Source organism: Dendrobates tinctorius, unplaced genomic scaffold (genome assembly GCF_039654945.1).
Source record: "Dendrobates tinctorius isolate UK_male_01 unplaced genomic scaffold, ASM3965494v1 ptg000179l, whole genome shotgun sequence".
In the NCBI taxonomy this organism is placed as follows: Eukaryota; Metazoa; Chordata; class Amphibia; order Anura; family Dendrobatidae; genus Dendrobates; species Dendrobates tinctorius.
Genome location: NW_027361846.1, coordinates 2,226,178 through 2,242,418, shown reverse-complemented (window position 1 = coordinate 2,242,418; position 16,241 = coordinate 2,226,178). Strand labels below are relative to the sequence as shown.

At 47.0% G+C, this 16,241-nt stretch overlaps 1 protein-coding gene across 6 annotated transcripts in view; it reads right to left on the bottom strand.

Annotated features, from left to right (window-relative positions):
* Nucleotides 1-1,967: 1,967 nt before the first annotated feature.
* The window catches only part of LOC141054852 (uncharacterized), a 141,608-nt gene continuing 127,334 nt past the window's right edge, over nt 1,968-16,241 (bottom strand). For 2 of the 6 annotated variants that reach the window (XM_073551724.1, XM_073551726.1), the window contains one exon: nt 12,833-13,386. In XM_073551724.1, coding sequence (XP_073407825.1) covers nt 13,028-13,386 — 359 coding nt within the window. In that variant the 3' untranslated portion in view covers nt 12,833-13,027. Of the gene's footprint in view, nt 10,188-12,830; nt 13,387-16,241 lie in introns of those variants that run through there. The other 4 variants (XM_073551723.1, XM_073551725.1, XM_073551722.1 and 1 more) reach the window with 4 other exon arrangements.

Genomic DNA, 16,241 nt, shown 5'->3' with positions numbered 1-16,241 from the left:
TGTGATTTAAGTGAATAGAGCCCCCCAGTGTCGGATTTTCTCCGGGGTCTCGGCTGCCAGGGGTAGCCGAGACCCCAGAGAACATGAATCTGGTCGGATTTTACCAACTCCGTTTTTGCGATCGCCGTTATTAACCCTAACGGCGACCGCAAAAAAAGCCGCGATTTTCAGGTAAATTTCTCTCTCCTCTGATGTGATCGCACATCAGAGGAGAAATAGGGTCCCCGATCCCCCCTTATATTCACCGATGGTCCTGGGTCCCCTCCGGTGGTCCTGGGCTCCGGTGGGCGCCGCCATCTTGGAAAATGGCGGGCGGCTCATGCGCAGTGCGCCCGCCTGGAATCTGCCGAACAGCAGATTCCATACATTTATTTTGATCACTGTGATAAAGTATCGCAGTGATCAAAATAAAAAAAAAGTAAAAAACGCACACACACACTAATACATAATAATTTATTTTTTTTTTTAAATTTTTCGTTAGGGTTGGGGTTAGGGTTAGAATTAGGGTGTGTGCACACGCTGCATTCTGCTGCGCATCCGCAGATTTTGTCCTGCGGATCCGCAGGTGTACAGTACCATTCTAATCTATCTAAAATGAAATCAGCTGTGCACATGCTGCAGATTTTTCCGCGTGGATTTGCTGCGGTTTCAAATCCGCAGCATGTCAATTCTTTGTGCGGATTCTGCTGCGGTTTGGCACTTGCTCAATGACAGGGTGTCAAAGCGCAGGGGAAATCCGCAGGCAAAACTGCAGATAATCCGCAGATCTTTTAACCTGCGGATTTACCTGCGGTTTTTCTCAAATCCGTGGGGAAAAATCTGCAGAGCATTACGCAGCGTGTGCACACACCCTTAGGGTTAGGGTGTGTGCACACACTGTGGATTCTGCTGCGGATTTTTCCGCGTAGATTTGGCTAAATCCACAGGTCAAATAACCTGCATTTTACCTGCAGATTGCAGATTAGCCTGCATTTTTCCCCTGCGGTTTGACACCTGTAATGGAGCAGGTGTCAAACCGCAGCAAATCTGCACAGAAAAATCCGCAGCGTGTGCATTGCATTTTTCATTTTCCATAGAAAATGAAGGTACTGTACAATGCTGCAGAAACTGCTGCGGATCTGCAGGGCCAAATCCGCTGCAGATCCGCAGCAGAATCCGCAACGTGTGCACAGCCCCTTAGAATTAGGGTAAGGCTAGTTTCACACTAGCGTATGCCTGAGGTGCGGAGGGCTGCAGACTTCCTCTGTGCAGCACCGCCCACAGCCGCACCTCCTCCCATAAGCTCCGCCTACCTCGGCATGCGTACCCTATCTTTTGCATTAGGTATGCAGTGATGCCGATGTATGCGGATGCCTCCGCATGTGTCGTTTTGACGGTGCGGCGACCACACCAAAATGCAACGTTGCGTTCGATGCAGGTCGCCGCACCGTCAAAATGACGCATGCGGAGGCATCCGCATACATCGGCACAGCCTGCATACCTAATGCAAAAGATAGGGTACGCATGCCGAGGTGGGAGGAGGTGCGGCTGTGGGCGGAGCTGCATAGTCTGCAGCCCTCCGCACCTCGCCTGTACGCTGGTGTGAAACTAGCCTTAGAATGATTTTTTATTTTCACGGCTCTGCCTTTATAAACTTCTGTGAAGCACTTGGGGGTTCAAAGTGCTCATCACACATCTAGATAAGCTCATTGGGGGGTCTAGTTTCCAAAATGGGGTCACTTGTGGGGAGTTTCTACTGTTAGGCACATCAGGGGCTCTGCAAACGCAACATGACGCCTCCAGAACATTCCATCAAAGTCTGCATTCAAAATGGCGCTCCTTCCCTTCCAGGCTCTCCCATGACCCCAAACAGTGGTTCCCCCCACATATGGGGTGTCAGCGTACTCGGGACAAATTGCACAACAACTTTTGGGGTCCAATTTCTCCTGTTACCCTTGGGAAAATAAAAAATAGTGGGCTAAGAGATCATTTTTGAGAAAAAGAAAATTTTTATTTTCACGCCCGGGCGTTATAAACTTCTGTGAAGCACTTGGGGGATCAAAGTGCTCACCACACATCTAGATAAGTTCCTTAGGGGGTCTAGTTTCCAAAATGGGGTCACTTGTGGGGGGTTTCCAATGTTCAGGCACATCAGGGGCTCTCCAAACGTGACATGGCGTCCGATCTCAATTCCAGCCAATTCTGCATTGAAAAAGTCAAACGGCGCTCCTTCCCTTCTGAGCTCTGCCGTGCGCCTAAAGAGTGGTTTACTCCTACATATGGGGTATGGGCGTACTCAGGACAAATTGCACAACAACTTTGAGGGTCTAATTTCTCCTGTTACCCTTGTAAAAATAAAAATTTGGGGGCAAAAAAATCATTTTTGTGGAAAAAAAAAAGGATTTTTTATTTTCACAGCTCTACGTTATAAACTTCTGTGAAGCACTTGGAGGTTCAACGTGCTCACCAGACATCTAGATAAGTTCCTTGGAGGGTCGTTTCCAAAATGGTGTCACTTGTGGGGGGTTTCCACTGTTTAGGCACATCAGAGGCTCTCTAAATGCAACATGGCGTCAGATCTCAAATCCAGCCAATTCTGCGTTGAAAAAGTCAAACGGCGCTCCTTCCGTTCCAATCCCTGCTGTGCGCAGAAAAAGTGGTTTACCCCCACATATGTGGTATCAGCGTATTCAGGAGAAATTGCACAACTAATTTTTTGGTTCATTTTCTTTTCTAACACTTGTGAAAATAAAAAAAATTTGTTCTAAATTAATTTTTTTGCAAAAAAAAAGTTAAATGTTATTTTTTTCTTTCCACATTGCTTTAGATCCTGTGAAGAACGAAAAGGGTTAATAAACTTCTTGAATGTGGTTTTGAGCACCTTGAGGGGTGCAGTTTTTAGAATGGTGTCACTTTTGGGTATTTTCTGCCATATAGACCCCTCAAAATGACTTTAAATATGATGTGGTCCCTAAAAAAAAAAATGGTTTTGTAAATTTTGTTGTAAAAATGAGAAATCGCTGCTCAACTTTTAACCCTTATAACTTCCTAACAAAAAAAAAATTTGCTTCCAAAATTGTGGTGATGTAAAGTAGACATGTGGGAAATGTTATTTATTAAGAAATTTGCGTGACACATCTCTCTGATTTAAGGGCATAAAAATTTAAAGTTTGAAAATTGCAAAATTATAAAAATTTTCGCTATATTTCGTTTTTTTTCATACATAAACACAAGACTTATCGAAGAAATTTTACCACTAACATGAAGTACAATATGTCACAAAAAAAAAACAATCTCAGAATTAGTGGGATCCGTTAAAGCGTTCCAGAGTTATAACCTCATAAAGGGACAGTGGTCAGAATTGTAAAAACTGGCCCGGTCATTAAGCTGCAAACTGGCTCTGTCACTAAGGGGTTAAGGTAACTGTCCCATTACACTTGATATGTTCAGCAGATATGATGTCTCATCCACTAAACTTTCCCGTGAAGGTGAATCTTTCACTATGGATCTACCAGCCATGTTCAGTGACATCAGGATCCTCTGCCCCTTCAATACCTTGGCCTGAAGAGCTGGAGACCCACCTGTAATTATAGCCATGTCTTCTTGGTGCCTTTTACTCCACATTCGTTTCTTTTTAGGTGACTTATTGATTCATCAGTATCTTAACCTTATGAAAACAGCGGTTTGAAAAGGTCACAAAACATAGTGGCATCTCTGCTTCACACACCTTGCCCTGGAGAAGCTGAGATCAACGTCGCCATGCGATGGACGTGGCTCTGGCCTGGAAGCTGAGCTGTAACTTACAGCGTCCCAGAAGAGTTCAGCAGTGTGGTAAGCACGTGTCCTTACATTACTATATCCGGCCTCTGATTGCTGCCTTGTGAACATGGATTGAAACTGGACTGTGAGGTGGAGGAATTCTTTCTAGCCTGTGTGCTTATCAGATGATGACTTCACCCACTGGAGCCAATGGCAACACCCCAGAATAAGACGTGTCCTCAGGTCCGATCCAAACCCAAGACCCCGTTACTGCAAGATAAGATGAAACGGTCGACCCTGATTGCTCTGTATCACTGACTGTGTTTGTGAGATCATCTGGTGACTCTGATTCCAATCACAGAAAAAAAATCATTTATTAGAGGTGAACTAAGGTGTAATAATAATCTGCTGCTGGATGGGTCATGGTGGCGGGTGAAGACACACAAGATGTTCAGAGGATACTTGATGGTAGGGATTAAAGGTGATGGAACGCTCTCACCCACAGTGTCACAACTCTCCCATGATCCCTGTCCCCAGAAGATCACAATCATTCATCACATTGTTTGCAATTCAATATTTCCGGCCAAAACTTATCGTAACCCAAGACTGGCAGAAGATGAGCCCAAGTCTCTGTGGCCTTTGAGGTTCTACATTTCACCAATATCAAGTCACACACAAATTATAAAGCCGATGCAGAAGTCTTTTTCTCCACAAACTTCATAAGTATTCTAAACATAAATGTGGCACCCCTTCATAGCAAATCTCCCCATATATGATATTATGTACATACAGCAGTGTTCAGAATCGCAGCCGTGCGATGAGAACGCGAGTTATCACCCAATCCCTCTCCTAGTCCTGATTTCCAGCATCAGGAACGTCGCTCGCTGTTCTGTAGATGATTTATAACGACGTCACAGAAGATGACAAATACCGACCATTGTCCGTCCTAATAAACCGCGTCTGCATTTGTCTTTACAGACTCACACTATGTGTTCTTTGTGGATTTATCCTGTGAATCACTGACCTGATGTTTAGTTGTTACCCACAGTTTTTTAGATCTTCTTCACGTCTATGTGTCATGGAGTCTCCAACTTCTGGCCGCTGTCACCTGTTATTCCAGCCCAGGATGCTTGGACGGAATCACACTAGTTTTTGGCATTTGTTGACTTTTCCTCAGAAATGGCATTTTTAATGTCGCCCCACAAGTGTCCTATCAGATTAAGGTCCGGGGATCGGGCCGGATGCTCCATAACCTCAATTATGTTGGACTGGAACCATTTACTGGTGTGTTTAGGGTCGTTGTCTTGGTGAATCCCCATTTCATGGACACATCCTCTTCAGTGTAAGGCGACATGATCTCTTCCAGTCTTGTAATATCTGCAGACTGGTCCATGATCCCTGGTGTGCGGTAAGTAGGTCCGGCCCCATAGTAAGGGAAACATGGCCATCTCATGAGGCTTCACGGTCTGCAGCGTGGACTGCGGCTGCAGAGTTTGGGGGTCGTCTGATGAACTGGCTGCGGCCTTGGACCAAAAAGAACAATTTTACTTTCATCAGGCCCTAAAATGTCTCTCCATTTCTCTTCAGGCCGGGTGATGTGTTCTTTAACACATTGTATCCGCTTCAGTTCATGTCTTTATTAGTCCTGTTTCACACTTCAGTTTTTTTGTGTCAGTTAAAATCCGCCAAAATGGCGGAAAGCAGATCCGTTGCTAAATGATGTGAACGGATGCCACCGGACCGGTTTTTTGACGGATCCGTTGAATGAAGAATTTTAAAGGAACCGCAGCCGAGAGAGAGAAAGAGAGAGAGAGAGAATTCTTTCCGTCCGCCAGAAAGAATTTCAGGGTTAAATTTCTGGCTGACTTACTTTCTCCGGGCATGCACAATGTAAAATGCGGATCCTGCAGCAAAAAAAACGTTGCACGGTCCGTCCAGGCATGTCGGCGGACGCAAAAAATTTGGCGGATCTGCAAAAAAACGGTAATGCAACTCAATGGGGAAAAAAACGGATCCACCAAAAAAAAATGGCGGATCCGTTTTTTTTAAAAAACGGCGGATTTTGACTGATGGTCAAAAACGGAAGTGTGAAACAGGCCTTAACAGTGGGACGTTGGGTGAATTCTTGGTAAGACATCATCGTCACACAGGCGTCTTCTGTCACAGTCCTCACAGATAACTTGAGACGGTCTGTGATCATCCTGGAGCCGATCATTGGTAACGTGAGACTGTCTGTGATCATCCTAGAGCCGATCATTGGTAACGTGAGACTGTCTGTGATCATCCTAGAGCCGATCATTGGTAACGTGAGACTGTCTGTGATCATCCTGGAGCCGATCATTGGTAACGTGAGACGGTCTGTTATCATCCTGGAGCCGATCATTGGTAACGTGAGACGGTCTGTGATCATCCTGGAGCCGATCATTGGTAACGTGAGACTGTCTGTGATCATCCTAGAGCCGATCATTGGTAACGTGAGACTGTCTGTGATCATCCTGGAGCCGATCATTGGTAACGTGAGACGGTCTGTTATCATCCTGGAGCCGATCATTGGTAACGCGAGACAGTCTGTGATCATCCTAGAGCCGATCATTGGTAACGTGAGACTGTCTGTGATTATCCTGGAGCCGATCATTGGTAACGTGAGACTGTGATCATCCTGGAGCCGATCATTGGTAACGTGAGACTGTGATCATCCTGGAGCCGATCATTGGTAACGTGAGACGGTCTGTGATCATCCTGGAGCCGATCATTGGTAATGTGAGACTGTATGTGATTATCCTGGAGCCGATCATTGGTAACGTGAGACTGTCTGTGATCATCCTGGAGCCATCACAGGTAACGTGAGACTGTGATCATCCTGGAGCCGATCATTGGTAACGTGAGACAGTCTGTGATGATCCTGGAGCCGATCATTGGTAACGTGAGACGGTCTGTTATCATCCTGCAGCCGATCATTGGTAACGTGAGACTGTCTGTGATCATCCTAGAGCCGATCATTGGTAACGTGAGACTGTCTGTGATCATCCTGGAGCCGATCATTGGTAACGCGAGACGGTCTGTTATCATCCTGGAGCCGATCATTGGTAACGCGAGACGGTCTGTGATCATCCTAGAGCCGATCATTGGTAACGTGAGACTGTCTGTGATCATCCTGGAGCCGATCATTGGTAACGTGAGACTGTGATCATCCTGGAGCCGATCATTGGTAACGTGAGACGGTCTGTGATCATCCTGCAGCCGATCATTGGTAACGCGAGACGGTCTGTGATCATCCTGGAGCCGATCATTGGTAACGTGAGACTGTGATCATCCTGGAGCCGATCATTGGTAACGTGAGACTGTGATCATCCTGGAGCCGATCATTGGTAACGTGAGACTGTGATCATCCTGGAGCCGATCATTGGTAACGTGAGACGGTCTGTGATCATCCTGGAGCCGATCATTGGTAATGTGAGACTGTATGTGATTATCCTGGAGCCGATCATTGGTAACGTGAGACTGTCTGTGATCATCCTGGAGCCATCACAGGTAACGTGAGACTGTGATCATCCTGGAGCCGATCATTGGTAACGTGAGACAGTCTGTGATGATCCTGGAGCCGATCATTGGTAACGTGAGACGGTCTGTTATCATCCTGCAGCCGATCATTGGTAACGTGAGACTGTCTGTGATCATCCTAGAGCCGATCATTGGTAACGTGAGACTGTCTGTGATCATCCTGGAGCCGATCATTGGTAACGCGAGACGGTCTGTTATCATCCTGGAGCCGATCATTGGTAACGCGAGACAGTCTGTGATCATCCTAGAGCCGATCATTGGTAACGTGAGACTGTCTGTGATCATCCTGGAGCCGATCATTGGTAACGTGAGACTGTGATCATCCTGGAGCCGATCATTGGTAACGTGAGACGGTCTGTGATCATCCTGCAGCCGATCATTGGTAACGCGAGACGGTCTGTGATCATCCTGGAGCCGATCATTGGTAACGTGAGACTGTGATCATCCTGGAGCCGATCATTGGTAACATGTGACTGTGATCATCCTGGAGACGATCACTGGTGGATCCTTTGCCATTCCGGCTGTTCTTCCATCCATTACAATGGTCGTCTTCTGCTTTCTTCCACGTCTCTCCGGTTTGGCTTTCCATTATAAAGCATTGGAGATCATTGTAGCTGATCGGCCGATCATTGTCTGCTCTTCTTTATAAGTTTTACCCTCTACAATCAACTTTTTAATCAAAGTGCGCCGTTCTTCCGAACAATGTGTCGTACAAACCATATTTCTCAGGCTTTCCAGGAGAAATGCATGTACACCATGTCCTGGCTTCTTCCATAAGGGCCATCGGATTCACACCTGTCTTCACAGAATGATTGACCTCACTGACTGAACCCCACACTGCTATTATTGTGATCACCCCCTGTCAATTCATTATTCTAGGACACAGACTCAGAAACATGCAGATCATGAATGCGGAGGCTGGTGGTTCTCATCTCCTGCACCAACTGGTAAACTGTGTGACACGTGGTGATATAATCTATACCCAAAACAGCGATCAATCTGGTTACTCATATTGGACGGCTGGTATTCTGAACACTACTGTAGATAGACATACGAGGGCGAGTCAAAATTATTTTCCGCATCCTGGTTACATGAACACTTGTGTAATCAGCGGTTTGAAGTGACCTTCTCCCGTCACTGTGGTGCAGGATTGGACTGGTTACATCACTTCTGTTGTGACTATGGCGCGAGATACAATGGCTGCTGCACCACTTGTGGTCTGTTGCTTCTGGTCCGGGAGGGCGTCTGGTGGCCAGATTTAGTGAAGACTTTGCACACAGTGTAGACAAAGTGTTTTGTCAAGAATAAATGTTTATGATGGGAAAGAGACGTGCAGGACGGTGGCACAATGTCTACCACGAGGATGATGCCGGATGCCCGTCCATGACTGATGACAATATTGGGAGTGAACTCCTTCGGCTGGATCTGGTGCCAATGGACTATCATGATGGGATCCCTGGAAGGTTTATGATTCACATCCGATGAAGAGCTCCCATCTCAGCCGGAGACACCAACACTTGTTGGCGGACAAAATGTGATTGAAAACCAGGGAGATTATGAAGAAAATTCAGAATTGTCTGTTATGAAAGTTGATTAAGGGGAATCTTTCACAAGAGAGAACACCATTAACCTGGCGATATGGACTAAATCTGCAGGTTAATAGCGCTACTATCCTGCCCGGCACCTGGACGTCGCCAAACCCTGGGGGAAGAAAAGAAACGTTATTCCCTCCGCAGCGTTCCGGTCTCAGTCACGGGGCGGTGTCGGCACAGTCACCGCTCTGAGTATATAGACCAGCGGCTGTAACCGCGCCGTTGGCCCTGATTGACAGCTGGTCACAATGAAGCGCCAGTGACAGGAGCGCCGTTACAGCTGCCATTCTGTATGTGACTGAACCAGCGCCACCCCGTGTCGGAAACCTGAATTCTGCTGGTGAGAATAAAGAATTTTCTCCCTGCAACATTCAGCTAAGTACAGGCGCCAGGAAGGTTAGTAACCCCATATCTGCAGGTTAATAGCTTTTTTGGCGTTAGGTTTCCATTAAAGCACCATTCCTCAGCTTTTATTATTTCAGCGCTGGAGTGGTGCCAGGACATGATCATAGTATTCTACTCACTAGCTGCTGTCTTCAGCTCTTCCTGGCGTCTCTCTGGTCCCGCGCCGCCATTTTGTGATATTCTACGAGACCCTTGTTCGGCCTCTCATAGACTTACACAGAGTTGCTCTGGCTCGCCCGGCAAACATTGGAGAACCTGCAGAAGGGCAGCTGGGAACTGGGATACACGGTGCAGGGAACTTACATTAGTAACACCACGCCAGTGGTAAAATAAACAACGCTGGCGAGCTGCCTTAAAATAACTTCTACATCCAGGAAGCGGATAATTTTTGGACTCCCCCTTGTATACTGTCGGGGCCCAAAACATTCACAAGCAGACTCTCCAGCCGTGTGGACTGGACCCACATCGCCCTCTCGTCCAGATTCTCTGGAGTGGAGCAGAGGTTGCTGGATTCTTTGTGACATCGATGATGGTGGCGATAGAAGGAACAGAACATTACACCTCCTCCTTACAGGAGAATCTAAGTGGCCAGGATGGTGGTCTCACACCCCATGCTGCGGGGTCTTCAGCTCACCACAGTCATGCTTGCCTGCCCTCTGTACGAGCTGCTGCTGCTGCTCGATTCTATATGTAAGATGTGAAGCGACAGGTGACGATTTTTTTTTAATCGTGCCATAGAGAAGGCGTTTCTAGGTTTTGGAAGCCCAGACTGGTTCCAGGGTGTTCTGGGTATATGCTCCTCAGAGGTGTCCAGCCTCATCTGCACTGGGGTCTGCTCCTCCTGCACGAGGTCTCGCTGGAAAGGACGACGTCTCAGTCTCCATTTCTTCCCTGAGAAAATAAATTAACACATAAAAAATGCAGGATCCTAATCTCACCCGAGCAAATCAACAGTGAGAGATGGAGGGAAATATGAGGACTGTGACAGCGGATTACCACTGAGAAATCAGGTGATCTGCCATCTGTGGGAATCATCATAGTGGATAAACAAGGACCGATTGAGAGATCTGCTATCTATGGGACCAATAACAGCGGATCAACAGTGAGAGATAGAGTGATCTGCGATCTATCGGACCAATAACAGCGGATCAACAGTGAGAGATCGAGTGATCTGCCATCTATGGGACCAATCACAGCGGATCAACAGTGAGAGATCGAGTGATCTGCCATCTATGGGACCAATCACAGCGGATCAACAGTGAGAGATCGAGTGATCTGTCATCTATGGGACCAATCACAGCGGATCAACAGTGAGAGATCGAGTGATCTGCCATCTATGGGACCAATCACAGCGGATCAACAGTGAGAGATCGAGTGACCTGCCATCTATGGGACCAATCACAGCGGATCAACAGTGAGAGATCGAGTGACCTGCCATCTATGGGACCAATCACAGCGGATCAACAGTGAGAGAACGAGAGATCTGCCATCTATGGGACCAATCACAGCGGATCAACAGTGAGAGATTGAGTGACCTCCCATCTATGGGACCAATCACAGCGGATCAACAGTGAGAGATCTGCAATCTATGGGACCAATCACAGCGGATCAACAGTGAGAGATCGAGTGACCTGCCATCTATGGGGCCAATCACAGCGGATCAACAGTGAGAGATCGAGTGACCTGCCATCTATGGGACCAATCACAGCGGATCAACAGTGAGAGAACGAGAGATCTGCCATCTATGGGACCAATCACAGCGGATCAACAGTGAGAGATTGAGTGACCTCCCATCTATGGGACCAATCACAGCGGATCAACAGTGAGAGATCTGCAATCTATGGGACCAATCACAGCGGATCAACAGTGAGAGATCGAGTGATCTGCCATCTATGGGACCAATCACAGCGGATCAACAGTGAGAGATCGAGTGATCTGCCATCTATGGGACCAATCACAGCGGATCAAAAGTGAGAGATCGAGTAATCTGCCATCTATGGGACCAATCACAGCGGATCAACAGTGAGAGATCGAGTGATCTGCCATCTATGGGACCAATCACAGCGGATCAACAGTGAGAGATCTGCCATCTATGGGACCAATCACAGCGGATCAACAGTGAGAGATCGAGTGATCTGCCATCTATGGGACCAATCACAGCGGATCAAAAGTGAGAGATCGAGTAATCTGCCATCTATGGGACCAATCACAGCGGATCAACAGTGAGAGATCGAGTGATCTGCCATCTATGGGACCAATCACAGCGGATCAACAGTGAGATCGAGTGACCTGCCATCTATGGGACCAATCACAACGGATCAACAGTGAGAGATCTGCCATCTATGGGACCAATCACAGCGGATCAACAGTGAGATCGAGTGATCTGCCATCTATGGGACCAATCACAGCGGATCAAGAGTGAGAGATCGAGTGATCTGCCATCTATGGGACCAATCACAGCGGATCAACAGTGAGATCGAGTGACCTGCCATCTATGGGACCAATCACAACGGATCAACAGTGAGAGATCTGCCATCTATGGGACCAATCACAGCGGATCAACAGTGAGATCGAGTGATCTGCCATCTATGGGACCAATCACAGCGGATCAACAGTGAGATCGAGTGATCTGCCATCTATGGGACCAATCACAGCGGATCAAGAGTGAGAGATCGAGTGATCTGCCATCTTTGGGACCAATCACAGCGGATCAACAGTGAGAGATCTGCCATCTATGGGACCAATCACAGCGGATCAACAGTGAGATCGAGTGATCTGCCATCTATGGGACCAATCACAACGGATCAACAGTGAGAGATCTGCCATCTATGGGACCAATCACAGCGGATCAACAGTGAGATCGAGTGATCTGCCATCTATGGGACCAATCACAGAGGATCAACAGTGAGATCGAGTGATCTGCCATCTATGGGACCAATCACAGCGGATCAAGAGTGAGAGATCGAGTGATCTGCCATCTTTGGGACCAATCACAGCGGATCAACAGTGAGATCGAGTGACCTGCCATCTATGGGACCAATCACAGCGGATCAACAGTGAGAGATCGAGTGATCTGCCATCTATGGGACCAATCACAGCGGATCAACAGTGAGAGATCGAGTGATCTGCCACCCACAGCAGGCATCGGACTCCTCGCCCCATACTAAACGAATACTTTGCTTTCGTCCGTGTCAGTTTCAATTTATAATTAGTAAAAATGATTAGAGGTTGTCCCATTGTGAACATTTACGGCAGATCCACAGGATTTACCATAAATGACTGATAGGTGCAGATCACATCTTAGGTTTGGGACGCATTAAGCTCTAACAAGAAAAACACCAAAAAAGACTAAGCTAGACAGAAGCCCAGCAGGCAGGCGAAGATGCGTACCTGCCCAGGCCACAGAACCAGTGCACTACCAAGGTGCAGCGGAGCCATGAAGATGGCACAGGTGCAGAACACCTGAGGAGGCGGCCAGCCTGCAATCAGGACATGGCCGCTTGGTATGATAATGCACACAGGAGACGCATAGCATCCGGCTGAACCTATTAGTGCCGCCCATACTCTTAGATCAGGCGGGCCGTTCTCTGGCCCCTGGCAGGCACACGTCTTTCCTGCCTGCTGGTGTTCTATGAGGCATGGAGCTCTGCTGGAATGGAGAGCAGACCGCACACTTGTTCATCTTCCTTCACTTGTAGGGGATTTCTGAAATACTTCCTGGCCAGCTCACGTCACCATAACCGATGGGACGGGGAACTGGGGATCAGTGGCCAAACTGAAAACTGCAACATTTCAGGATTCCTTTTAATTGCAAACATTAATATGGAAATAAAATACCAACACTTCTGCAGTAGGACAGAGGTGCAGATAATGAATGGCACCGTCATGATAGGACAGCATGTCTGCCCCCCAGAATTCACTCTGTAGCACTCTCTATGATCAGCGTGGAATCTTCTGCTGCTCGTGGACCTGAGACTGGAGTCGCACACAGAACGGGCATCAAGGCTAAGAAGTGAGGCGGTGGGGTTACCTGCTCCAGGGGCTGACTCTGCTGCCTTACTGAGTTTCTTACAGGATTCCCGCAGGGCAGCTGCAAATCAGAGATACAGGGCAGAAATCACTGCAGGAACCGGACAACCCCAAGATCAGTCACTTCTCACAACCTGACCTAGACCATGCCTGAACTGTGTACCCCTAGGGCCTCCACGAGGTGCTCCATCCTCACTAGTGTGGACGCTCAGCATGCCGGCAGCGTGGAGGCAATCCCCATTATTAGCCAAGTCTGAATGTCTGACAAATGAAACAATCGATAGACGCCAATCATTCGGGCACCAGATGTGGCCCCTCCAGAAAGGCTCAACATTCGCTCCAGGAATACGTTTAACAAGTTCCATCTGTATATGGGAGTTAAACAGTTTATGACACCACATATAGTTCTGCTTTTTCTCACAGCAGTCTCAGAAATAAATCTAATTTCCACCCACTCCATGAATACTCTAAGTGAATGGAGGCAATTCTGAAAGTAGTTACTGAAGATCTACGTCAAATTAACCCAACCGTACAGTATAAATAAAAGAATTACAACCTTTCCCCTCCGGAAAAGACGCTCTATCCGCCCGGCTGACAGAGGGGAGTATAGCCATCTTAGAACACGACCAATATCATGCCGAGGCAAAGAGGATCTTGAGTGATGACAAAACATATGGTAAAATCGTCAGTGACCCCACAGATGGGATCCTGAGCCCCAATAAAGGATTTATTAATAAGGATGAAGCTCAGTGTATTAATGTTCCATATTTACTACCTTCCCAAAATACACAAATGCACCTCGAACCCTCCCGGCGGAGCCATAGCCTCAGGAGTAGGGTGCCTCACCGCTAACTTGTCAAGGTTGGTGGACCACCAGTTACAAGCGCGTGCTCCCTGTAGTAATGAAACAAAGGAGGGCACCACCGAATAGGAATTTGGGATACTCCTGCAGTCAGTAAAAAACACGCACTATACAAAAGTAGAAAAGCTACTGACCGAAGAGGAGCAGGGATCACCAAAGAATATAGTAAATGTTATTGGACAACCATGAACAACGCCATATAAAACAATTAAAAGCCATAAAACATGACAAGACATACACGAGGCTCATGCGAAACCCAACAAGACATCCCCAAAAACAGCTGGAAGAACGGCTGAACAGCTAGACGTAATGTGTGAGTAATAGAGGAGACGGGAGAAGAGCAGTTATTGTAAAAGCATAGGATATACTACACAGATCCAACTAAGGCTGTCCAGGATGGTGCGGGCCGCACCTTTCTCTTACCTCCATTTTTAGATGATGCGTGCCATGGTCGCTATTTACACCTTGGCTTTATTTTAGCCTGTCCGTAAATTTCTATCTGCATTGCTGCTGGCTATGGCTTGAGTCCACAGGACCGTGGGTCATTTATTGGCATGGACTAGACTATATGCTATTGTACCTTCCTATACTGTAACTATTTCATAGAATTCTTTGGTTATTCCTTAGGGCATTTTGAGGCATTTATATTAATTGTGCGTTTTTGACTCCATTGCCCACTATCTGTTTTGTGTGTATCTCTGATGCCTTTTTCTTACCATTATAGCGCTGTGATGTGTGCATCTTTATGGGCAAACAACCATTATCACTGCTGTTACACATAGGGGATGGTGATACTAACATAGTATATCCTATGCGTTCACAATAACTGTTCTTCTCCCGTCACCTCTATTACTCACACATTACGTCTAACTGTTCAGCCGTTCTTCCAGCTGTGGGGGAAGTCTTGTTGGCTTTCGCATGAGCCTTGTGTATGCCTTGCATTGTTGCATTGATCCACTCTCGCCTGGATTACTGCAACGCTCTTTTAATTGGCCTCCCCATCATGCGACTATCCCCTCTCCAGTCCATACTTAATGCAGCAGCCAGGGTCATCTATCTGGCTAATCGGTACTCGGACGCGTCCGCTCTTCGCCAGTCCTTACATTGGCTGCCCATTCATTATAGGATCCAATTCAAAGTACTTGTTCTCACCCACAAAGCTCTCCACAGTGCGGCACCCCCTTACATCTCTTCTCTCATTTCTGTCTATCGGCCTAGCCGATCGCTGCGCTCTGCAAACGACTTTCGACTAACCTCTGCACTAATCCGTACCTCCCACTCCCGACTCCAAGACTTCTCCCGTGCTGCTCCTATCCTCTGGAATGCTCTACCCCAAGAAATCAGGACTATCCACAATTTGCATAGTTTTAGGCGCTCCCTCAAAACACACCTGTTCAGAGCGGCCTATCACATTCACTAATCAAAGTCATTCTATGTGTAAGTGTGCGTGTGTAGCCCATTCACTATCTCCATCCATCCTTCACTCCCGCAAGATGGCTGGACCTTCATTGTATATACACCATTGTAAATACACACCTGTACTTTGTATCTCCCCCACCTCATTGTAGATTGTAAGCTCTCACGAGCAGGGGCGGCTTATTTCGTCTTATTTTGCTTTAATTATTGTATTGTTAGCGTTGTTACTTATGGCTTGTGTGTTGAAACTGTTAAACTGTAAAGCGCTGCGGAATATGTTGGCGCTATATAAATAAAGATTATTATTATTATTATTATGCCTTGTCATGTTTTATGACTTGTAATTGTTTTTATTAAGCGTGTGTTCCCTGTTTGCCTCCATGTCTCAGGAACACATCTTACAGATTGTAAACGGCCTGACATGGAAGGAGATCCAAATTATGGGGACCCTAGACGTCACCTCACTGTACACGGTAATTAAACATCAGAAGGGTGCAAAGAGTCAATGTTTTTCTTGAATACTTCTAGACAGATCCCCACTGACAAGTCCAGTCCATTGGAGATTCTATGAATTTTATACTCATCATTTTCTGAAATCCGGCAATGATTATGATCTCCAGCAGCAGGGGACAGCCATG